Raw genomic sequence first — 25,467 nt, forward strand, 5'->3', positions numbered from 1 at the left:
TTCAGAAAAATTATACTGGATTTAAAGATATGCATATCCTCTTTACAACCATATAAAGATGACCCAAATCGGACTTCTACAACTCTAGATAATTGAACTCAAACTAGGGTACCCGAAACTGTCTAATTTTCTAGATATTTTTTTCCCAGAGGTCCGATTGGACAGTTTCGAGTACCCTACTTTGGGAGCGATTATCTGGAGTTGTAGATGTCCGATTTAAGTGATCTTTCTATGGTTGTAAAGAGAAGATGCATAGCTTTAAACTAAGTATAAGTTTGTTAAATTTAGTAAAGATTTGATGGGTCCAATATCGGGTCAAAGTTGAGGTAAAAACTAAAAAAACAGGATTCTTAATTGACATAAAATGAAAATTTCAGTCCTTAGTAGACACAAAGTGAAATTCATGTCATGAATAAAGACATAAATAAAGACATGGAATATAGTTAGAATTCTTTAATTAAAATTTTCTAATTAATCTATTCAATTTCACTGTCACATGCTTCGTTTGGTTATGGCCAGTACTAGTGTAATGTACAGACTACATTGTCGTCAAAACCCCAAATACAATATAAAATTTCACAAAGAGACAAACAACAAAACAGAATTGGCAGGCTTTGGTTTGTGTTCGTCCTTTCCAAAGGCCAAAATAAAATAACTGTTAACGTTCCACGCACTCGCTCCCATTGGTCACATTTCACATAGTTCAATTCATATTCTATTATAAGGAATTCTGCCACTTGTCTAGCTAAAAAGTATACTACCACTTAAATCTTGCCTTTTGTAGGCACCAACAAATTTAATGAGCAATATTACAATTACCGAATGATAATGTAATAATGTTTTATTTATTCAAATTTATTGAATTATTATTTTTACTTATTTTAATCATCATCATATATTGCAAATTTTAAGGTTTCTACACATTCCACACTTCAAAAATATTATAAATTCATTTGATTGTTTGCTCAAACATTCTTGAATCAAAACCCAAATAAAAATAAAAAGGACATAAAAAAAAATTATTGATATATTATTTGATGAGCAAATTTGACAAAACAGATTTAATTCTTCTAGTATTATTAAATATTAATTAATAGAAAAAGAAAAAGAAGGAAAGGGGAAAAGAAAAGTAGGACTGTAGAAGCAATCAAGCACACTTATAAAAATGGAAAACCCAAATATATAATAATTTAATTTTTTGTGCATATAGTGGGTAATGTTACAGAATCAAAAGCTATAGTCTGACTTGAGCACCCTCTTGCTCAAGGTTTTTGACCCATCCATCAACCCCTTCAACCCTGCATTACTACTACCAATATTACCTTCAACAGCCTTAATGTCTTGGAGTGCTTGCTCTTCTTGTTCAGTGGCCTTGAAAGCTGGATGGTTTAGAATATTTTTCAGCAACTGGGTCCCTCTCAAAGCATTCGTCAATGGCAGATGACCCTCTGGTGTGTCCTCATTGAGCTCCCAAATGAACTCTGTAGGAAAAGCCCTATAGTTGTATTGCTCCACCTCAGTGTCAAGCTTCTTCATCCACCCAACTTTGATGAAGAAGTTGGTGAAGTCTTTGTTCACCTTCTCATAGATTCTCTTCTGGACACTGTAGCCGAACCTGTTGTTGCTGTACTGTCTCCAGAGGTCGTCAATGGCTTTGAGGTCGGATTCGGAGATGAACTGGGCCTCGGAGAAGAAGACGTAGCCCCGCTTTTGGGCTGCGTCGCCGGCGAGGACGATGAGGAGGCGGCGGGTCTCCTCGTCGGCCTCGCGGAAGTTTTGGGTGGAGAGGTGTTGGTGGAGGAGGTCGAAGGAGATGGCTTGGGTGGAAGAGGAGGTGGAGAGTGAAGTGGTGGGTGAGATTGAAAAGGTTTTGGTGGAAGAGAGAGAGTGAGAGAGAGGAGTGAGATTGGTGTTTGTGGGTTTGAGGAAGAGAGAGGAGGAGAGGGTGGAGGGAGGAGTGTCAATGTGGTGGTGGTGGTGGTGGAGGAGAGAGTGGTGATTGTGGGATGTGGATTGGAAAGAGTTGGTGGCCATAGAGAGAGAGAGGTGTGGTGGTGGTGGTGAGGAGAGAATTGAGGAGTGTATGATTAGGGGATGTGTTGTGAGTTTGTGAGCTTGTCAGTCTGTGAGAGGGTGGAGGGTCGAGTGTGGTGGATATGTGACAGATAAGAAACGAGTGAAGAGGGAATTGAAGAGCTGATCACGAGCAATAACATTGACGATTTTGATTGGCTAGAGACGGGTGAGGCCTGATCCTTCTATACACTTGATATATAATATTAATATTATTTACTAACATATATTATATATATGGCCCACCAAAAACACAGGGGTCAAGAATACGAATATGAAGTTAAAAATTTAGCACAAAAAAAAAAGAATATGAAATTAAAAACAATGATTCCCCATCCCCAAGTTTTCAGTACATCGGACAAAGGAACATTATTAATATATACTAGTCGCTTACGTACGTGCGAGAGGCTCTTACTCATTGTTTTTACTTTTTAGTAGAAAAATATTAAGGAGGCCATCTCTTTGTATTATCTATTATAACATCTCTTTAATCTCTTTAATAGAGGTGGTCACACTTAGAAATGGAGAAATTGTCTAATAAAATAACAAAATAGTATAAGAGTGGGCCCCACTTAAAATAGAAGAATCACATTGACAACTAAACAAAATAAAATAAGAGTAATGTTATTTGTATATATTAGCTGACCACATTATGTGGCAGCTAACGTGCTATGTCATGTCAATTAATAAAATAAGTTAATGTATATTTTAAGTTTTAATTATTTGCATATCACTCATGTTATTAATTATATAGCATCACCACAACAACTCTCACATAATGTGGTTAGATAAGTGTGGACCAATAAGTAAAATTTCGTTTTCGAGGAGTATGAAAATTTTAACACCATACCATATTAATTTTATTTAAATTTTGAAATATTTCGTCGAAATTTCAAAAATTTCCCGAAATTCTTGAAATTTCGGCGAAATTTTTGAGCTGGGGAGGCGGAGCCAGAGGAAGAGAAGGGAGGAAGAGGCCAGTCGTGGCCGGAGGAGAGCGGCGGATCGAACAGAGTGATGATTGGGGAGGGAGGAGAGAAGAGAGAGAAGAGATGGGGGAGGGAGATCAGGGAAGGAAAGGAAAAGAAGGAAGAAGAGATCTGGAAGGGAGAGGGAGGAGAGAGAATAAATCTGAGACTTCACAGTGGAATTGGGAGAGAGATATGAGAGGTGGCTCAGATTAGGAAGGAAGAAGGAAGGAGAGAAAGTGACGGGAAAAGGAAGGAAAGAAAGTCAAAGGGAAAAGGAATGAAAGAATAAAAAAAAATTGTACTGTGTCACTGTGTGTAGGACAGTGAAGTTGATTAGCCTAATTTTGGGTTTTTAACTTTTTAAAACTCAAAATAGAAATTACCCAAAAGCCCCTCACAATCAAACGCCCGTAACTTTTAAACCGTAACTCCGATTCACGAACGGTTCAAGTGTATGCGTTCGTGAGCTCGAGACATTTCCAATGACACAAAAATTAAGATTAAAAACCCATTATTGAAAATAGTAAACTTTGGAGTCAAACTAAATTATAAAAAATTTAATTAAAACAAACATTTTTAAAAACAATCACTATCCAATTTTTTTAGCTTAAATCTTTGTAAAAATAAATTATGAAAAAGAAATTTATCCCATCACCATGGGGTTTCATTCCCTTAATGTTTGGTTTTCCAATTTGGAGAATTTGTGAAATTGGAATTTTAGGAAAAACTGATGTCGCCGCTGCTGCCACCGAGTCAGTTCTCTTTTAACCCAATTCGGCTCAATTTGACTATCGAAGACTATTTCCAAGTCCTTTTGAGTAAGCTTGCTACTTCCCGTTGCCACATTTGTGATTTATTCGTGTAATTTCATTATATAGTTATTAATTAGTGAAACATTTTTTTAACAGTATTTGCCTCCAGCGCGCATTATATTAATCATATATCACATGAAACCTACCATATAATTTAGTGTTTTCAATGTTTTTTATCAATGTAGTAGATAATATGTTAAATAAACATATGGTTAAGTTTCATTCAAAATTTCTGTATTTTGATAACAATTTCCGTCGTTTCTGTCTAATTTTTGTCGAAATTTAAAAATATTCAAAATTTCGATCGAAATTTCCTCGAAACCCGAAATTTTATTCCTTGGTGTGGACAAATAGAATTACTCATAAAATAATTACAAAAATCAAGGAATTGCAGGACAATGAACAAACATTTATTAAATGTGGCTACTTAGAAGAAATCATAATGAAGTATAAAAGAAATCATAGTTTACCTTACGTCTCTTTCTCATTGTTTTTAGTAGATATTGTGACGCTTTACAAATTTTCCGTACTTTATTTTGAGTTACAAATAATATTATGGGAATTATTTGGAGTTATTGGTATTCATTTGCTATATTTAGAAATTAAGGAAACACATTTCTAGGTATTCCCATTATTATTTAGTTAGGTATTTACTACTGAAAGTATAGTTTGAGACCTTCATTTTGTAGTACTCGACGAGACGGACCCAACGAGATCAAGATTATATATATATATATATATATATACAATTGGAATTAAATGGTATTATGGACTTTCAAGTATACATGCTTTGATATTATGGACTTTAGCATGCTATGAATGTTATTCGGTGAAAAGAACAGAACTTATGATTGAGTACCAAAACATCTATAATATATTTTCATCGCTTTGGTATTAGGCCAAAAGACGTTTTTGGTCCCTGTACTATGGCTGAGTCACACTTTGGTCCCCGTCATTTAAATTTTCATTTTTCAAGGACCGTGGTTCTATTAATGTCGCAATCAGGTCCAAATCGTCAAAATTATCTACTTCAAAGCCAATCAAGTGGTGCCACGTAGGCATTTTCCGTCTCGATTTTGACGGATTGGACCTGATTGCAACACTAATGGAAACATGGTCCTTAAAAAAAGCAAATTAAAATGACGGGGACCAAAGTGCGACTCAATCATACTACATGGACCAAAAACGTCTTTCGACCTTGGTATTATGGACCTTAGCTTGCTGTGAAGAGAACATAACTAATGATTTGTTACCCTTGACCCTAGGTTATTTGTTGTCACTTTTTGTACAACTTGTTTTACTTGAAATTTGAAATAAATACCAAGTTGTAGCTTGCAAGTATACGAATCGTTTGGTGTGGCCATAACGTATAAGTACGAGGTCGATCCCACGAGGAATGAAATTGGTAGAGGTACTAATTTACTTAACTTGCATTTATTGAAAGCAGTAAAAAGCAGGAGGGTTGAGATGTGATATCTAACCTAGGTGCATAAAAGTAAAAGGTTTCTCATTGTCAAGATAGCATTTAGAATCCACCCTAATTCTTAGTATTACCCTAACTATGCTAAACTTTTGCCTACCAGCTAGGTTTGGCTAGTTACTAGTGGCAACTGTTATTAACATATTATGTTTCTTTATGCATGAACTTAGTTCTCAAAATAGTCTCCCTAAGCAGTTAACTACACGTACATGTTCCCCTTTGGCTACGGCCGACTATCATAGGGCTAACTATGTATAAAGTCATTAAGTTTTATGAAACAGCAAAACATACAAATCATAGGTGGTAACAATGCCTCCTTTATTCTACATAAAATAATCCCATGCATAAATTCATTAATTCATTTGTCACTTGTGATCTAGTGTTCTCTAAACCCTCTCCCACTAAGATCTAACAATAACTAGATGCATAAAACACTAAGATGGCCAATCCTAGAGAATAAACAAACTAGAATATCTTTTAAACAGAGATTAAGAATTTAGCATATGCAACCAACAATCATTTTCTTCTAGGGTTTCTTAGAACTTTGAATTAGGGTTTCATTCTATTTCTAACATGACAATGAGATTTATAACTCAATCATAGTAAAAGAAAGAATAGATCCATGATGGCTTTGTTTGATGCAAGGCTTCCTTGTGCACACGGGCTGCCTTGTGGTGAACTTTTGGCGGCTTGGTGTGGTGTACAGCTACCCCTTGATGGCTTTGTGCTTGGCCTAATGGTGGCGGTGCCTCTTTGTGATGGGTTGTAAGGCCTTGTGGCGCACAGGGCCGAGGCCATTGCATGTGAGCTGCCTTCTAGTGGTCCATTTGGGCCTTATTTCGTTACTTCTTCCTTGTATTGCATCCGGAATCCCAAATTTGTCTAAAAAAAATGCACATTTCAGCTCGTTTCACCAAATTGCCCTGAAAATCCTAAAAACACAAAAACAAAAGAAAACCTACAAAATATCAAATTCTAGCAAGCAAGTTAAAGAGTTAATGTATAAAAAGATGATGTATTTTATGTCCAACAGTATTTTACCCCAGTAACAGGCCCCACAACAGTTAGTGCGCTAGTATGTCTCTATCTAGTGTGCATTTGCGTGTATGAGCCTATATATACGCATCATATTGGAGTGTATGATCCGTGTGTGTGTTTTTAGATGAGGAGTCTCAAGTGTATTCTAGCTCATATTTATTTTCTCAATGTGACAATATGTGATATGTTATATAATTAACAAATGACTATATGGGTAGAAAGTTACATAAATAATTGAGTTTTTATGTGGAATGTATAGTTACATCTCTAATGATTATGTTTTGAAGTGTGCATTCATTAAATTTAAATTGTATTTGTTGCTTTATAAGTTGGTTTTACTGGGATTTTCATGTGACCCAGTACACCATTCTATTGTGTGGGGGATCATCTTGTATATAGTAGATTTGTGGATATTAAGCTGTCGTGACAGCTTTACTTTATGAATTTGTGAAGAGTTCTAGTTAAAATTTGTGAAATATGCTATTGAAAAATGATTTATATTTGTATACATTAAGAATAACTAACATAAGGTCATCACCAAGTGCAATAAGAAATTTTTTGATTGGTTCCAATGGTGCGAACATGATTTGTAAATTGTACATTAGCAGGAAACTCTGAATAACTGTTCTACTGGTCTTCCAATGATCATGACATTAGCTACATCAATTGTGTCCTCAATAATCAAGCCCAACTTAAACCTGTATTTTAGATTGATTACATGTTTTATCAATTTAAACCTTCTCTTGGTTAGTAGGCAATGAACATGAAAGAAGAGAGAAAATGACAACTCTTAAAAAAGTGACAAAAAAGTAATTAACCAAATTAAATAGACCAAAATGCATATATAAACACTACTACAAAAAAGCTCATACATATCACTAGATTAATATCAGTTTTAAGGGTATTCGATATAATATGGTTTTTAATATCGTTTAAAAGTTTTTTTTTCAAAAAATGATATTTAAACTAGTTTATATATCATAAGGATTTTGAATGTGATATATTATGTTGGACAAATTTATTAACCCTGATTTAAAAGTGATATCTATACAAATAAATGATGCTTAAATTTTAGAATGGGAAAATAGGGGTACTGTTCGTGACTTAAAAAAAATTTTGCAGCCCGCGTTTATACACTTAGACTCACACACCCACACTCAGTCACTCACATCCAAACTGAACCAGACTCAAACCCACACCCTAACTCATCATCTTCTTCATCAATCTCTAACGAAGATATATGTATTGAGCTCGAAGGTTAAGCTAGCTAGCTGGTTTTCCAATCCACCCAGCCTTAAGACGTTGAGAGCGAACGCTTGCAGATCGAGATCGATGGGTTGAGCGCGCGCGAAGGCTTGCAGAGAGCGAAGGCGACAGAGAGACAGAGAGACATAGAGAAGTCTGAGAAGTCGGGAAGTGAGAAAGAGAGAGGAGAGAAGATTCTGGACAATGTCGCGAGATCGAGATCGACCCAGAGAACCCTTCCCGATACCCCCACCCAGCCTTCGCGATTTCAGGTATTTGATGAGATTGTTTTGTTATTTTTTCTTTTTAATTTGAATTTTAGATTCCGGATTAAGGGTTCTAATATCTGCAAGTTGTTTGAACATGTATGCATTGCTATTTGGGTGTTTTGTTATTTGGGTGTTTTTGGAATTTGGATTTGTTTGTATTTGGGTGTTTTGTAGATTGTTTGAACTTGGGTCTGTTTGAATTTGGGTGCTGGAATTGTTTGTATTTAATTGAAATATGGAACTTGGGTCGACTGTGTTATGAATTTGGGTATGTGGTTAATTCGTTTGATTTTGGGTTTGAGGTCTAATATATTATGTGGGTTTTGCAATTAAGGGTAGAGTTCTAGGTAATGATATATAGGTTTAAACCCAATACATTGCCAGGCTTCAACTAGGTCATATGGTGTCAATATAATTGAATATTTGATGAGTTCTAGGTAAAGGTATATGTGTTCTTTAGATGAGTTTCTGCTAATTAAAATTGACATTAATATTAGTTATATATTATCAGTTAATATGCTTCCTTTTGCATATGTTTAATTGGGTTCGTATTAAAATGGTGTTATTTTGTGTAAAAGTATGGATAAAACATGGATGCATGCTGATAGAAGGTCTGTGGAGTATGAGGAGGGAGTTGAGAGTTTTTTGAGAATTGGATTACAGAATGCTACCAATCCGAAGTACATCCATTGTCCTTGCTTGAAATGTGTAAACCTGAAAAGGCATACCGTTAGAGTGATTAGGGAGCATCTATACTTTAATGGTTTTGACACAAGGTATGCAAAGTGGATATGGCATGGTGAAGTTGCTGGTTGTACAAGTAGAAATACAGAAAACGAAAGAGAACCTAGTGTCTGTGGGTCCGAAACAGTAAACATGTGCGAAAGTGCCTTTGATAATTTCCATGATAATCCATACGAGTTTAGTCATTATGTTGATGAAGGATTGAGACCCTTATATGATAATTGTGTGAAGTACAACAAGCTATCTGCATTGGTTAGACTATTCAATCTGAAGGCAAAACATGGGTGGTCTGATATTAGCTTTTCTGAACTGCTGGTTGCTATTGGTGATATGCTGCCAAAAGGTCATGTGCTACCCTTGTCTATGTATGTGGCAAAGAAGACATTGTCTGCTTTAGGAATGGAGTATGATAAGATTCATGCATGCCTAAACGATTGTATTTTGTATAGAAATGAGTACGAAGATGAAAGTAAGCGCCCCAAGTGTGACCTATCTAGGTGGAAATTAAACAAGCAAGGGGTTGAGCAAGAAGGGGTTCCGGCAAAAGTCTTGTGGTACTTTCCACCTATTCCAAGGTTTAAACGAATGTTTAAATGTGGTGAGACATCAAAGCATCTTACTTGGCATGCCGATCATAGAGTCAACGATGGCATGCTACGTCATCCAGCTGATTCTCCGGCTTGGAAGTTGGTTGACCATAAGTGGCCAGATTTTGGAAGTGAGCCTAGAAATCTAAGGTTGGCTCTTTTGGCAGATGGGATCAACCCACACAGTTCCTTAAGTAGCCGATATAGTTGCTGGCCCGTCATCTTAGTGACGTATAACCTTCCTCCATGGCTTTGCATGAAGAGGAAGTTTATGATGTTAACTCTTTTGATTTCCGGTCCTAGCAGCCAGGAAATGACATAGATGTCTATTTGCAACCATTGATTGATGATCTAAAAGCATTATGGAATGGAATTGATGGGGTGTACGATGGGTTTAGAAAAAACACATTTACCTTGAGGGGTATACTCTTGTGGACAATCAATGACTTTCCCGCTTATGGTAATTTGTCGGGGTGCACCGTTAAAGGGTATAAAGCGTGTCCCATCTGCGGTGAAAACACGGATAGTGTTAGGCTGAAACATGGTAGGAAAATCAGTTTTCAAGGCCACATAAGGTTCTTGCCACGCCACCATCCATATCGGAATCAAATGACAGCGTTTAATAACAAGCAGGAATTTGGTTCTGCTCCTAAACCTCTAAGTGGAGAGGAGGTCTTAGCTAAAGTGTCGGGTATCAATTGTATCTTCGGAAAGCAACATGTAAAGAGCAGCCTAGGTGGTGAAACTCATGTTCCATGTTGGAAAAAAAGGTCTATATTCTTTGACCTTGAATATTGGAAGTCTCTTCACATTCGGCATTCTCTAGATGTTATGCACATCGAAAAGAACGTGTGCAAGAGTGTTATTGGAACCTTACTAAACATTCCAGGGAAGACAAAAGATGGGATTGCTGCCCGTCTAGATCTTATGGAAATAGGGGTACGACTTGACTTGGCACCCGAAGTTGGGCCGAAAAGAACCTTTCTACCTGCTGCTCCATATACACTGTCTAGGGGTGAGAAACAGGCATTGTGCAGATCTTTGATGGGTATAAAGGTCCCAGAAGGTTACCGCTCGAATATAAGAAATCTAGTATCCATGCAAGAGTTGAAACTATTTGGTCTTAAGTCCCATGATTGCCACGCCTTGATGCAACAATTGTTACCAGTAGCCATACGTTCGGTGCTGCCCAAGCATGTGAGATACGCGATTACTAGGTTATGTTTCTTCTTTAATTCCCTATGTAATAAAGTGATTGATGTGTCAAAGTTGGATAAAATCCAATCAGAACTTGTAACCACATTGTGTTTGTTGGAGAAGATCTTTCCACCTTCATTCTTCGATATAATGGTTCACTTAACTGTGCACCTTATTAGAGAGGTTCGATTGTGTGGACCGGTCTATTATAGATGGATGTATCCATTTGAAAGAGGCATGAAAGTGCTAAAGGGTTTTGTAAGGAACCGTAACCGTCCGGAGGGCAGCATCGCTGAGAATTATATAGGTGAGGAAGCTGTGGAGTTTTGCTCCGAATATTTGTCTGATGCAAAATCAGTTGGAATCCCGCCTTCGCGAATGGGTCAACCAACCCTTAGCAGACCTATCTCAGGTGCTAAGGTACAATCAGTCCATCGTGAAGACTGGGAGCAGGCACACCGTTGTGTATTGGAGAATGCTGATGAGGTCGACCCTTATGCTGAGTAAGTTACATTTTATCCACCACTAACACTTATAGAATAACTAAGTTACTAACACTTATAGTAAGTTACAATTTATTAAATTTTATGAAATCTATTTGCAGATTACATAAGGCTTACTTGAGTGACTTTTATAAGAGTAAAAAGAAGAGTGAAAAGTGGATGCTAGATGAGCATAACCGCACGTTTATCTATTGGTTACGTGACAAGGTATTATACTTTTAATTACCCTTTCAATGCACTTACCCTTTGTAAACGTTTGGTAATAATTAATATATTTTAAAAGTGTTAATTAACCATTAATAATTAATATAGGTGGCAGATGAGATAAACAGTGGATCAAATGACATAACACCCTCAGTGAGGCGACTAGCTCAAGGGCCACCTATGAGTGTGCTTAAATACGAGGGTTATGAGATAGGGGGGTGCCATTATTACACAAAGGCAGTGACATGGTACGTTCTGTCCAAAACAGTGGGGTGAGCTTGGTGGCAAATACAATGCAGGTGGCGAGCGCGAAGGATAAAAATCCAGTTTACGCTGATATGGCTTTCTATGGGGTTATCCAAGAGATTTGGGAGCTTGATTATAACGGTTTTCAAGTGCCTTTGTTTAAGTGTGAATGGGTAGAGAACAACAAGGGAATAAAAACAGATGAATTAGGGTTCCTTTTGGTAAACTTGAATAGGATAGGTCACAAGAGAGACGTATTTGCTTTGGCTGCCCAAGTGAAGCAAGTCTTTTATGTAGAGGACCCACTCGACTCTGGCTGGTCAGTAGTGCTTGCAGCCCCGACTAGAGATTATCAAGATGGTGCACATGAGGATGACTTAGGGGACACTGGTGTTCACGCTCAATCCTTTACTGAAGAAATACCATCTGTCGAGGAATTTGATGATATACTTGGTGATGGTGATAACACTTACAAGAGAGATAATTGCGAGGGCATATGGATTGATCACTCAAGAAAACAAAAACCATAATCCATGCATTTTTTTGTCATGTAATTTGATGCTAATTTGTAATTTAATTTGCATACTTTCTACTTTAATTGCATACTTTCTACTTTAATTTCTTTCATTTCAAGAACGATTTGTATTTGTTTTTAGGCTGTTTTCCTTGTATATTTTACCAAGTTGAATATTCCATGGCTTACTTACTTAAGCTGTTTTCCTTGTATTATTTACTAAGTTTACTAAGTGTTAGTATTGATTAATTAATATAGGTGAGGCGCTTGTGTTTTCCTTGTGTATATCCATGCTTTCTTATAGATGTGTATACCTTGTGTTTATTTTCCTTGTAGAGGCTTACTTACTTAGGCTGTTTTCCATGGCTTACTTATGTATGTACTGTAATTTTTTTTTTTTAATTACACAATTTTGCTACAGTTTTGATCTTCGAGTAATGGCAACACCGAAAGGCAAGAAGGGAAAAAGAAAAGGTAGGGGAACGCCAAAAGGAAAGAAAGGTGCAGTGTCCACACCAAAGGCAACCGAAGTCCCACCTGCAGATGAGGAGAATGTGGATGCCAAAGCAAGCTCAAGTTCGAAGCAAGCAACGATTACTATTGCTGATAGTAGTTCCACTCGGGGAATTACACAGATGCACCATGTAATTGTGAAGAAAGCTTTAGGCCGAAAAGTTCAAGTGCAGTATAATACACATGGTGTACCGGTAGGAGAAGCTCGTCAGACTTTAGCTTCATACATAGGGGTTAAGGCGAGGACCACAGTCCCTATTATTGAAGAAAGCTGGCCGAAGGTGGATAAGGACTTAAAAAAAAAATCTGGGAGGATGTTGAGGTATTTCAGCTTTATTTTACCTATTGTAACCGTTAATTTGCTGCATGTTTATCCTGAGGTATTTGCTGCATTTTTAATGATTGTTTGTCCTCATTAACCCTAAATATAGGCTGCCTTTGATCTTCCCTCTACAAGCCAGAAGATGGTGCTGTCTTCAGCTGGCATTAAGTGGAGAACATTCAAGACTAATCTTACAAACAGATTCGTGCTTCCATTCAAGGACGATCCAGAGGCTTTGAAACTCCCACCCAAGCAATATGAGGACTTCATTGAGAAACGACATTGGGAGGCATTTGTTGCACGCCGACTATCAGACTCATTTATGGTAAGCTTGTTCATTTGTGCCAGCTGCTGCCAAAAGTTGTTGCTCCAGCTACATTTGATATTTGCAAAGTATTAAATTTTGGTTATTTCAAGAACCCATTTTCCTCATGATATGTGTTATATTTTGGTTCCTTGTACTTAATTGTAGGAACTACATGAGGCACAAAGCAAGAGAACTGCAAAGAGGAAGTATCACCATAGATTGTCGCGAAAAGGATATATAGGCTTGGAGGAGGATTTGGTAAGCTTGTGAATGGATATCTGCATGTCTAGTTTAACTAGCATTTTGCACTTGCATTTTTAATGTTAAATTTGGTTCTATGGATAGAGGAAACAAAATGTGGCAGCGGAGGATCTTGACCGTTCCGTTCTATGGAAGAAGGCACGTGAAGATTCTAATGGGAACTTAACTGAGGAAGTACAATCGGTGGCTAATGTCATTGTAAGCATTCTGACTTGTTATTGTAGTGGATTTCATAATTGATGAGGTCATTTTTGTGTAATGTAATTTTTCATGGACATGTGGCAGGACGAATTGCTGGAGAAAAAGAAGCAAGGAGAATTGAAAGTCGAGGGTGCAGTGGACGTTCTAACTATGTCTTTGGAGACTCCGGACACCCATGGTAGGGTAAGGGCAGTAGGGGGGAATGTCAACCCTACCACATACTTCAACATTCCCAGAAAACCTAGGGAACTAGTCTCAAAAAATGAGTTGGCGGCCATGTTAGAAAAGGAGCGTGAAATGTGTAAAATGTTGTTGGAGAGAATTGAAAAGTTGGAGGCGCGGGAGAATGAGAAGGGTGTTCTTACACCTAAGACACTTCCAGGCCATGGGAGTGTCTCCGATAAAGCAAGCTGCCAGGATGAGGGAAAGTGTAAGGCTGCAGTGGTTGAGCTAGAAAGGAAGGAGGCAGTACACAAAGACGTCATCGCTGACTGCACAGTAAAGGTATTGGTCTGAGATGGTGTTGTTTTAGCGTTTTGAATAGCACTTTATTTATGTATTAATTGGTATGTACTATGTTTGCTTAGGAAAAGTCTTGCAAACTGACTTTGGGAACTACTAGAAAGATTGTTGCATATGGTTCAATTATTGATCTTGCATCTAAGGAAGTGCATGGGGTTCCGTTGGGTGACGCCAACCTGCGGGTTGCAATTGACATTGCCATTGATGGACAAGCTTTGCTTCCCATTCCAGTCCGACAGGAGTTAAAAACTGTTGATGATGCTGTTGGCAGCCATGTCGCTTGGCCTAAAGACCTTGTAATTGAATACAATGATAAGGTAAATATAGTACGTATTTTTATTACTTATGTCTCTTTATTTTTCTTTCATTACTCACTTAACCTTGGGTCTTTGTGCTTAACCATGGCAGATGCAGAAGAAACAAGTGCCTGGCATGGTGAAGGAATTATTCAAGAGGGATGCACCAGCTGAGAAGCTTGTGCCGAAAAATTGCAAGCTACTGTATCGTTATGCCCAGGAAGCAATGTCTGAAAGTGGAAAAGCAATCACATCTGAGATAGAGGAAGAAGTCTTTGGAGAAGTCCGAAAACTATTTATCTTGAGAGAGGATATAACTTCCCTCATGGAGATGCAGGAACTCTCCGCGACATGCATAGTGGTGTATATGAGGTAGTTAAGTTTAATTGAAAAGCTAGTCATGTTTTGTCCTACTAATCTGCTCTGATATGTATTTTTTTAATTAAATACTATTAGGCACCTATATGATAAGCTGGTCAGGTCAAAGATGATTGATATGGTTGGTTTGGTGGATCCGGCCCGTGTTTCTGTTGGAGTAGCAAGCTCAGAGAAACGATCAACCTACATGGCAGCTCGTTTTCATCAAGGAAAAAGCGATCGTGTTTTCTTGGTGCCTTACAATTCTGGGTAAGGGTGTTTAGATGATTAACTGACTTTCTTGAACCTTTTTTATGCCTGTCATTTATTCATGCATGCTAATTATAGTGCTACCCTTTTGAAAGGTCGCATTGGATGTTGACCATAATTACTGAAGATAAAGACATGGTTTATATAATGGACCCTCTTGCAAAACCGACCTTTGACCAGGGATGGATGGACATTGTCAACACGTGAGTTGATGCTCCCTTATATATTTATTGGTTTATGCACTAGGGATAATTTGTTGGGGTGTAAATTATTGTGTTGTTTTGGTGATTCAGTGCGATTAGACAATTCAATGTAGTTACGGGTAGGCGAACTCGCAAAACAATACAGTGGAAGCATCTTTCAGTATGTATTCCAAATAATTCATTAATGTTTTCCTAATTACTATTTCTGCCATTCCTATTTAAAACCTGTATGAATACACACTAACTCTATATGCATGCCACTATTTTCTTCTTGTGGTCAGTGTCCTAAACAACCTGGAGGGGTTGAATGTGGTTACTACGTTATGAGGTACATGAAGGACATCATTGAGGATACGAATCTTGAGTTTGAGAGCACGGTAAAATCGAATCCAAATGACCTTCACGTACAATATATATTTGCTTACATCCTTGCTTGAAGTTTCTGAAATTTTGGTTAACTGCATTGCTTATATTGAATACAGCTGGAACCTACTCAAATGGATTTTCTTCATCAATTATATTCATGTAAAAAAGAAAAAAATTAAAAAAATCAAATTATAAGATTAAGCACTATACTTTCTGTTTGCCATCTCTTGTTTCTCCTTGCAGTAAAGAAGGGTTCCATCTGAACCTGCCTTAAAAAACTGGTCAGTACCAAAACCACACTTGGCCATTATCATGGTTGTCAAAATTCTGTTTTCTACATGCTATATATTGTTCCTTTCTTATGTAAGCATTCAACTTGTACTAAGTTCTCTTTTGTTTGTCACTAATAATACATCAAACTTAACCATTCTACTGCATGTCTAATTTCTCTTAACCTTTGAAAAGTTGTCTAGCATCTATTTCCCATGGTGTTAGTTATGTGAATTTGCAAAAGCTAGCTGCAAGCATTATTTTAGTATGAGCAAGCTTTAAGCTACCTTACTATTGAGCTAATGCAATTTTCCTTTGTGTTTTCAGTGGAGCAAATCAAAGATCAAGCGATGCAGTTACACCAAAGACCAAATTGATGATGTTCGAGAAGAATGGGGTGACTTTGTTAACTTGAATTATGTGTAGGCTTAGGTATATGTGGTGATGGTTGGATGTGCCATTTTGTGGATATTATAGAACTTAGATCAATTAATTTAAATGCTGCCATGCCCATATTTTGTAAAGGGGAATAGGGAATTGCATGCCTACTGCCTAGTTTTTTGGAAAAATGCATGCCTAGCCTACTGCCTAATAGTTTTTGTAAAGGGTAGTTTTAAGTGATGCCTAGCCTAGCTAGCTTAGACATATTTGAAGGAAGGGGTAGTTAGAGATGATGAGATCTCCCCCTAATTTTTGTGATATGACAACTTTTGGGTCCTTTGAAATGTATGACATTTGATGAATGGAATGGATTGTTGAATGAAATGAATCAGTTTAGCTTATTTATGCAGGTAAAATTGGCCACTAAATAAATATGCTCTAGATGGTTCAATGGTGTTAACCAATTATATCAGTTTTTTGAAAATAAACCCGATATCAAAACAGGTCACATAACCCTAATTTCGAAATATATTAGATCAATTCTAATATAAAAACTGAAATGCTATAGAGAATAGATATCTATTTTGGAAAATAAACTGATGCCAATCATGGCTTCGTAATCAATTATACAATAAAAACACATATAATAGATGTCTACGATATCATTTTTTATCACCAATACCGATATCTATAAAAATATTTATACCAGTTCCATACTTTTTAAACATATAATTCAAATATACGATATCATTTTTAATCACCAATACCGATATCTATAAAAATATTTATACCAGTTCCATACTCTTAAAACATATAATTCACATATACGATATCAGTTATTATAAAAAGAACGATATCTATGAGAATATAAATATCATTTTTATATCTTAAACACATATAATTCACATATCAGATATCATTTATGAGAACTAATACCGATGTCTATGACACAGTCTATACCAGTTCCGTAATTTAGGGACATATAAGTCTGATCTAAGATATCTGTTCTTATACACAATACAGATGTCTATGGAAATAATTATACCAGTTATACGAGTAAAACTCATATTATTAATATATATGATATCAGTTATAAATATAATACTAATATAATATATTATAAATATATCATTTATTGCATTTTTAACCATCCAGGAAGGGAAAATATATCGTATTTAAAAAAGGAACTGATTTAAAAACCTCTATAGAGATCAGTTCAAAACTGATATGTAAACCAATGAGAATAGATATCACGCTTTCCTATATCGAATTTTAGGGGCCTTAGATATCAGTAAATTACTGATATGTATGAGCTTTTTTGTAGTAGTGAAATGAATCCTTTTTTTTTTCTGCGACACAAATAAATTGATAGAATAAGAAAATAAGAAAAATAAGGTGATGGCCTATAATTTTGTATTTGATCAAATTACCTATTGACCAGGGGCCAATAATTTTGTGTTTCATGATCAACAAATTGCAAGACACAATCACAAAAAATCATGGCTATATTGTAAAATTTAATAACACCATCATATTTAGCAACATAAAAGATGACCATGTTCTAAAATTTAATAAGACCATCATATTTAGCAACAGAAAAGGAAAAGGAAATGAAAACAACTTAATCAAGCTCTCTCCTCAAAACAGCAGTAAAAAAGAAACATCAATCACAAACAATGAAGCCCTCTCTCTAACTGGTTACTTTGTATTGCATATTTTTAAAACTGCCTACTGACTAGGGGCCAATAATTTTGTGCCTGATCATCCACAAATTGCAAGACACAATCACAAAAAATCATGGCCATGTTCTAATATTTAAAAAGACCATGACATTTAGCAACATGAAAGGAAATGAAGATGAAAACAACCTAGTGAACCGCTCTCCTCAAAACAACAATAAAAAAGAAACATCAATCACAAACAATCAAGCCTTCTCTAATTGGTCACTTCCTGTTGTATATTCTTAATCGAGAAAACAGAAGAATTGATGTAAACCCAGAAAACACAAACCACAACTCTCACCCAGCAGAGGCACAAACCACCAAATAGCTAGAAAAAAAATCATGCAAACGAATCCAAACTCACAAAAAAGAACACAAGACTGCACAGAGGATTGCATTCACCCACAACAAACACAGAGCAACGAAATACAAATAGACCAATATATATGAGAGAAGTAGATGAACGAAAAATTTGACTTATCTCGTGAAGAACAGGAGCAAGCCAACAGACAGATTTGCATCCCACGATCGCAAACAAAAATCATGGGCGATGAGAAGGCTAGATCACAATGAACAGTGAATTTCTCATCGGGTATAGAGCTTGCGACAACGTCTATCAATCACTGATAAGAAAAGAAAAAAAGAAAAGAAAAATCTATAAAATCTTGTGGTTGACCTTCGCTGCAAGTTCAATCGACGACATCTTGCACATAGGTTCTTCAACAACCCCAACTTATGCGACGACCAGATGGAAAATCTGGTTACTAAACTCAGATGAGTGTGTCTAAAATCCAAGAAACCAAATTTTTGATCTGGTTAGAAAATGATCGCCCAGTCTGAAATGGATGAGTTATGACAGCCAAAAAGGAAAATCAGGGTGAATGACCAAAAAGGCCAAACCCAACCCCAATAACTTGTGATGGAAAGCCAGATTAAAAAAAAAAAACCCCCTGAGACAAAACCAAAAGAATAGCAGGAAACTTAAAAAAACCGAAAAGGCAGGGGTAAAAAGTGAGGGAGGGTGCAATGACCAAAATGGGCCCAACTAACCCCACTAATTACAATGGCAAGCGACTAAAAAAATAAAGAGGGTCAAAACGAATTTTTCAGTGTACAGCTTAGCTATAGTAGCAGCCTTCAGCGCATTTAGGCTACGTTTGTTTTGTTGGACTAGGCCGGATTGTGTTAAATAACCTAATAAACTCATGTTTGGTAAGGCCCAGTATTATTTTAAGTGGGACTATCTACCACCGCTTCTTCTAAAACAGCGGACTAAGCGTTGGTAAATAGCGAGGCTTGAAGACACCTCGCTATCTAAGAACTGGATTACGCCTCGCAAAATAACACAAACTTGGAGGTAGCTCGCGCGTCCATCCTTCATCTTCAGTTTGTGGGTAAGCTCTCTCTCTTTCTCTCTCTGCTTTCTTTCTCTGGTAGTCAATTCTTTTCTCTTTCTCTCTCTCTCTCTCTCTCTCTCTCTCTGGACAAGCTTGATTTAGAATTGATCTTTTGGGTTTCTGGGTTTTTTTTTTGTTTGGATTGATCTATTATTATTTTTTATGGGTTTTTTCTTCATTGGGTTTTTTCTTGGATATCAATCGAGATTTCTAACATTCTGATTAAAGCAGGTAAACAGGAGAGATGAATACAGGAGCCAAAACTCAAATGAAAAACAAAAAGAAAAAGGAAACAAACGTGTTCCTTGGGTTTGGTGCTAGGATCTATCTGTTTGCCTTGTGTGATTGCTGCAACTTTTCTTATGTTTGCCTTGTGTGATTGTTGGGATCTATCTACCTTATAAAATGTTTGGATCTTACAGGTCTCACCACTAATGGATGCTTTTGCTGGTCAATGGCTTTGAAAAAAGAAAAACAGTATTTGATTTAGCGAAAAAAAGAATGTTAGATGAGTAATGTCATTTGATAGCATTTTTTTAAATAAAAAACAAATTAATCAATTATTTTGGACATTAAAATTATGAAAAATTTGAGGATTAAATATTAACCCTTCAAACTATATTAAAAAGTGGATTGTACTTAGATAAGATATATTTATTTAACAAACAAATATATAAAGTTAATTATTTTAAGTCTTGAAACTATATTTTTAAAAATAGATAATTAAATTATTTTTATTAATTTAAAAATTAAAATGATTATAGCTTAATCCGGTCATCTGGTCATGCACCAAACATAAGACAGTGCTATTTAGCTTATCCAGCTTCATAATCCGACACAGCATCAAACATAGGATAACATTTAATCCAACTTACTTCAGTCCAACACAGTCCAGCATAATCCCTAAAAATAGTCCAGTCCAACACAGTCCAGTGTAACAAACGGAGCCTTAGTATATATACAATTTCTCTTTCCTTGTCTTATTTTAGTTGTAACATGGGTTGTTTTATTTAAAAAAAATATATGTTTGTCTTGGCCAAATACAAGGAGATATTTGTTGTAGTGGTTATGGCTTAGTTTGTGATAGGAGAAGGTTAGAGGTTCAAGGCTTGAAGGGAGCACTTTTTTTTTTTTTTTTTTTTTTTTTTTCATTTTACCTTGAAAATTACAACATTAAGGGACGCAATATATGCATCATATGCAAATACATTGGATCTTTTACGATCATTATTCGCTTGGGTTCTAAGTAGTCTACTATAATCCTGCTAGTTTATGGCAAATAAAACATAATTTTATTCTATAAAGATTCCTTTATAAAATGTGGGAATATGCAAAAACAAATTTTTAAGCTTCATTACTCAAGTAAGTAAGATATTCCCCAAGAAAGTATTGGACGATTAGATGACCTATGAGTTTTTGAGCTTCATACTAGTGACACAAAAAAACTTTGCAACTCAAGACATAGTTTATTTAATGTGATGGAATAAAGAATGAATGATTAATTGATTATTTAATTAATCTAGATTAATTGGCTAATTAATCAGAGTCAAATTAATTTATTAATTGACTCAAACTATCTGAATTAAATGTGACCCATGAGAGAGAAATTTATTGTGATTAAATTGCACAACATGCAATTGTTTAAGTCATATTGTTGTACCTAATAAAATTAAGCCTAATTTAGATTAAGGAGGAAATTACAAATTTAGTCAACGATTTTGTTTAAGTTCAATTTTGGTCCACAATCTTTTTTAAGTTATGATTTTAAATCATTTTGGTTATGTTTTCTTCAATTATAATTGAGTATAAGTTATATTTCATCATTTCTTAGTCATAGGAACCAATTTGGAGTATTAGAATAAAAGAGAATTGAAATTTGGTGAAATTTTAAAAATCTGAAAATTTTCTAGGAAAAATTGGTAGTTTCGGGTACCTTACTTTATGGCCAATTATATTGAGTTTTAGAACTCTAATTTGAATGATCTTTATATGGTTGTAAAGAGGAGATGCATAGCTTTAAAACAAGTATATGTTTGTTGAATTTGGCTGAGATTTGATAGAGTAAAAGGCGGGACATATTTGAGAAAACAAATCATGACCTTTATTAAACAAGTGGAACAATTAGTGGACCAAAATTGAATTATGTATAAAATAAGTAGACCAAATCTGTAATAAGTGATGATTAATTCCTAATTTATAACTTCAATATTTATGAAAATTTTACCATTGTATTTATTTTAATGAGATCTTTAATATAAGGTCAAAATTGAATATATTTGAGTATTTTCTTTTATTACCCAAATTGTCTTTCAACTTGTTTAGTATTTTTCAATGTTTAAATTGCATAAAAAGGGTAAAATTCATAAATTAGAAAGTGCAAGAAGTACAACAACATTACTCATTAAATGAAACGACAGACATATACAACCTGATGTCCAAAATACAAAATGATCTCATTTTAGATATCAGTTTTCTGACTGATATGTAAATACAAAACATATACAACCTGATTTCCTAAATACAAAACATATCTAATGTCCCCATTTTAGATATCAGTTTTCTGACTAATATGTAAATATTTTTATATATCTTGTTTTATTTTTTTTTCCAACCTGATGTCCTAAATATAAAATGGATATCAGATTTTATAACATTTATGATACTGTAAAGAAAACCACATTGGCCTCTAACAACCAAAGACCGAAACGATAACATAAAAGTAACAACACAACAACCACCACACCCAACAACAAAGAAAAAATGATACATCTTATTTTGTTGGTGGAAACCATCCACGACATTCTTCAGTGGTTTTTATGAAGTGGAGGCCAATCAGAAATGTGCACACGATTTTTCCAATCTTTAATCTTTTGTCGTGTTCACAATCGTCATACGATTGAAAGGGAGGGTATAAGTCTTTCTTTTGGCAGGTGCATATCACTATGGGTTCAAGCTCGAGCAGGTGGTTGAGCCAAGCATGGAGACCATTAGGGTGATTGGTCAAGATCGCCTTCTCAAACTCATTATGGTGATTTAGAATTTTTATGTATTTTTTATAATTAATAAAAATAAATATAACAGCTAATTAATGTGAGCTGTTGATCTCCAACAGACACTTCAAATGGCCAATCCAGATCACTCCAAAAAGCAGCCCATTTTCTATTTTAAAAAAATTCAAAAAAAGCCTGGCCCACACAATCTGAGCCGTTGATCTACAATAGCTCTTTAATCTTGGGCGTCCGTTCCCTGCACGGGCACACGCCTCATGTCAACTTCAGCGTCTGAACATCAGATCCCACTCGCTAGCTATTATCGGCCACTACTCCAGCTTCTGTCTCCTATCTGCTTTCCACATGCGCAAGCCCCACTTCATTATGGGTCTGGATCTCATCTGATGCCCATTCTTAGAACATGGGTTGGGTTTAACACTCAAATGACACTCATTTTTCGCCCGTTGTGAACTTGTGATGACTTTTTTTGGTCAAATAACTTATGATGAGTTTTGAGTTTTACAAGTTTGATACTCATTTTTGTAAGGGTGGGCATGGTACTGTTCGGCCCGGTTCACCCTTGGAACCGTGCATTGGGCCAGAAGGAGGGCAGCGATGCGATTCGGCGCTGGAAACCGGGAGGAAGGAGAGAAAACCAAACCAACCCAACCCATTCAAGGGCCGGTGCAGTTTGGTTCTCCACCGCTGTGTTGGGCTCGAGCTAGGGAGGCGAAGACCAGAGGGAGAAAGGGGAGGAGGAGGCGAGGCCCGGCCTCGTCGCCAGCCATCGCTAGACTGCCTGAGGGCACCGAAATGAAGAGAGACAAATTTGTCGGGGAGGGAGGAGAGAAGGGAGGAGGAGGCGGAAACTAAAGGGAGAGAGGGGATGAGGAGGCGATTAGGTGGAGAGGGAGAGGCCGATGTGTCGCTGGCGTCACGCCAGATTGAGGGGAGGTTGGTGTTGCGGGAGGGAGGAGAGAGAATATAGGAGATCTGTGAGACTGTGACTGTGAGAAAGAAGGAGAAAGTAAGAAATGAGAGGGAATAGAGAGTTACAGGGGAAATTGGGAAAAGAAAGAAAGAAAAAAAAGAAAAAAAAAGGTTTAGGTATATAAATTACTAATTAGTAATATAAAAATGGTATATATATATATGTATAAAAATGGTATAAAAATATAAAAATTGTTTTATTTATGCGGTGCGGTTTGGTTAAATGAAGTATGGAACTGGTGCGGTTCGATTTTCTTTGCAGTGTTGATTTTTTTTGGTCAACACGGTTTTTTATGGTATTTTATCGGTGCTGTTCGGCCGGTTTTGCCGGTGCACGGTTAAAATGCCCACCCCTACATTTTTGTGTTTGACACTCAAATCATCGGCCTATTGTGGGCGGCCTTAGAAGTTAAAATGAGCTCTATAATCTATAATTAAAAAGTTCGTGGACTCTTAACTAAAAATAAAAAGAGCTACTATTTACACACCTTTTTTTTTCTTTTTGCACACCCCTATTAAAAAAAAAAAAAAAAAAAAAAGACCATATAGCCCCTCCCTCTTTCCCTCTATTTTTTCTCTCGTTTAGACCCCGTTCCCCAGTTTTTTTTTTCCTTCTTCTTCTTCTTCCCCCTACCCGAGCCACCACTAACCATCTTCTTCCTTCTCTCTCTCCGCATGCACCACCACCACAACACCCCCAAAACAGCCACCACCATAGCACCACCACCACTTTCTTCTTCCCTTTACCTAAGCCAAAACAACCACTACCCCCTCCAAGCCTCACCACAACCAACCCGGCAGCCCCTCCTCCCCCTCTCCTCTCTCTATTTCTCTGTCTCCTTCTCTTTTTGCTGCACCACCATCTTTTCTCTCTCTCTCTCTCTCTCTCTCTCTCTCCCCTTCCCTCTCTCCTCTCTCCCTTCTCTTTTCCCTCACTTTCTCTGTCGCTGTAGTTGGTTCAGTAGACAGCTATCGAACGAAACTAACGACTTCGGCAGGTGACTGCCGAACGAACCCACCGGTTTCGACGAATGGCTGCCGAAAGAACCCACTGGTTTTGGCGGATGATTGTCGAATGGCCTGCGAAGCTCATCCTCTTGGCTGGCACTGCGGCGTGGTCGTGCGAGCTGGGCAGAGCTGTCGGGCGTGAGCTCATTTGCTTCGGCGGCGTGGTCGGGCGTTGGGGCTTCTTGGCTGCGCGAGCTTGGCATGGTGGTGGGCGCGGGGAAGGTGGTGCTATAGGGAGGAGAGAGAGATGATGAGAGAGAGAATGAGAGGGAGGGTGGTGTTGCGCGCGGTGGTGGTGCTGTGAGGAGGGTGGTACTGCGCGGGTGTGTGTTGACAAAGAAAGAGAGAGAGGGATGGAGAGAGAGTGGGAAAGAGAAAGATGGGGTGTGTGAGTGTATAATGAAATGAGGGTATTTTGGTAATGGGTTGGGTGTGTGTTGAGAGGTTTTGAATTTGAGATGAGTGTGTGGGGTGTGTAGGAGAAAAAAAGAGAAAAATGGTGTGCAAATAGCAACACTAAAAAAAAATTTCGTGGACTCAAATAAGAAATGTGGAAAAGTCGCGCACCCTTGATAAGGCCCATAATTAAGCCCATTAGATAAAATTTATTCTTTTTAATAGTTCTGTTCAAACCCAAGTTCAGCGCCTCCGTCAAGATTTTATTCTCCGTTCACTTTGATCGACTTCTCAATCACAAACAGCTGCCAATCCTCAAGGGTCCCAGAGAGCTCGTACTCATAGTCAAAACCCTTTCAAGATTCAGGGTTTGCCAAGATCCATACATTCTCAAAAAGCTGCTTCTGATTGTTTGTACTCTGGGTTTTGGATGAAATGGTGAATTGGGATTGGTGAGTAAGCGAAGGAGTAGAAGGGTTAGTTTACTTGTTGGTGGTGAGTTTGTGATTCTGGGTGTGAACTGGTTTAGTGGGTATTTGACAAACAGAGCAAAAGGGATTGTTTTGGGGTGGGAGAATGGGACATAGTTCGAAGAAGAAGAAACGTGGAGGAGGAGGGAGTGGGAAGAAGAAGAAGGCCTCGAAAGATGGAGCTTATGTTGGTGGTGATGATAATGAGCTTCTTTCTGAAGAGATCACTGCCTTGTAAGAGATTCTTATGCTTAAACCCTTTTCTTGTCCAAAGGCTTATTGACTGAAAACTGGGCCAAGAATTGACTCAAAACTGCATATGTGGAAAATTAATATGATCAAC

General features: G+C 37.0%; 2 protein-coding genes and 1 pseudogene across 8 annotated transcripts in view; 2 read left to right on the forward strand and 1 right to left on the reverse strand.

The window, feature by feature from the left end:
• Positions 1–1,138: 1,138 nt before the first annotated feature.
• On the reverse strand, positions 1,139–2,164 carry GUN4 (protein GENOMES UNCOUPLED 4). Its single transcript, XM_086232965.1, has one exon. The coding sequence runs from the start codon at positions 2,032–2,034 to the stop codon at positions 1,228–1,230; it is 807 nt and encodes a 268-aa protein (XP_086089091.1). The 5' UTR covers positions 2,035–2,164; the 3' UTR covers positions 1,139–1,227.
• A 6,303-nt stretch (positions 2,165–8,467) lies between these two features.
• Positions 8,468–11,899, forward strand: LOC147293111 (uncharacterized; annotated as a pseudogene).
• Positions 11,900–24,920: 13,021 nt separating this feature from the next.
• The window catches only part of GCN2 (protein kinase family protein), a 29,806-nt gene continuing 29,259 nt past the window's right edge, over positions 24,921–25,467 (forward strand). For all 7 annotated transcript variants that reach the window (XR_015120377.1, XR_015120379.1, XR_015120378.1 and 4 more), the window contains exon 1: positions 24,921–25,358. Coding sequence is in view for 3 of the 7 variants with exons in the window: in XM_086232180.1 (XP_086088306.1) it covers positions 25,231–25,358 (128 nt within the window). In the remaining 4 variants the exon portion in view is untranslated. The remainder of the gene's footprint in view (positions 25,359–25,467) is intronic.

Source organism: Dryas octopetala, chromosome 2 (assembly GCF_963921425.1).
Source record: "Dryas octopetala chromosome 2, drDryOcto1.1, whole genome shotgun sequence".
Classification (NCBI taxonomy): Eukaryota; Viridiplantae; Streptophyta; class Magnoliopsida; order Rosales; family Rosaceae; genus Dryas; species Dryas octopetala.

Excerpts from the sequence above, each read along its gene's own strand:
- GUN4 (XM_086232965.1), bottom strand. The coding sequence starts at position 2,034 with ATGGCCACCAACTCTTTCCAATCCACATCCCACAATCACCACTCTCTC.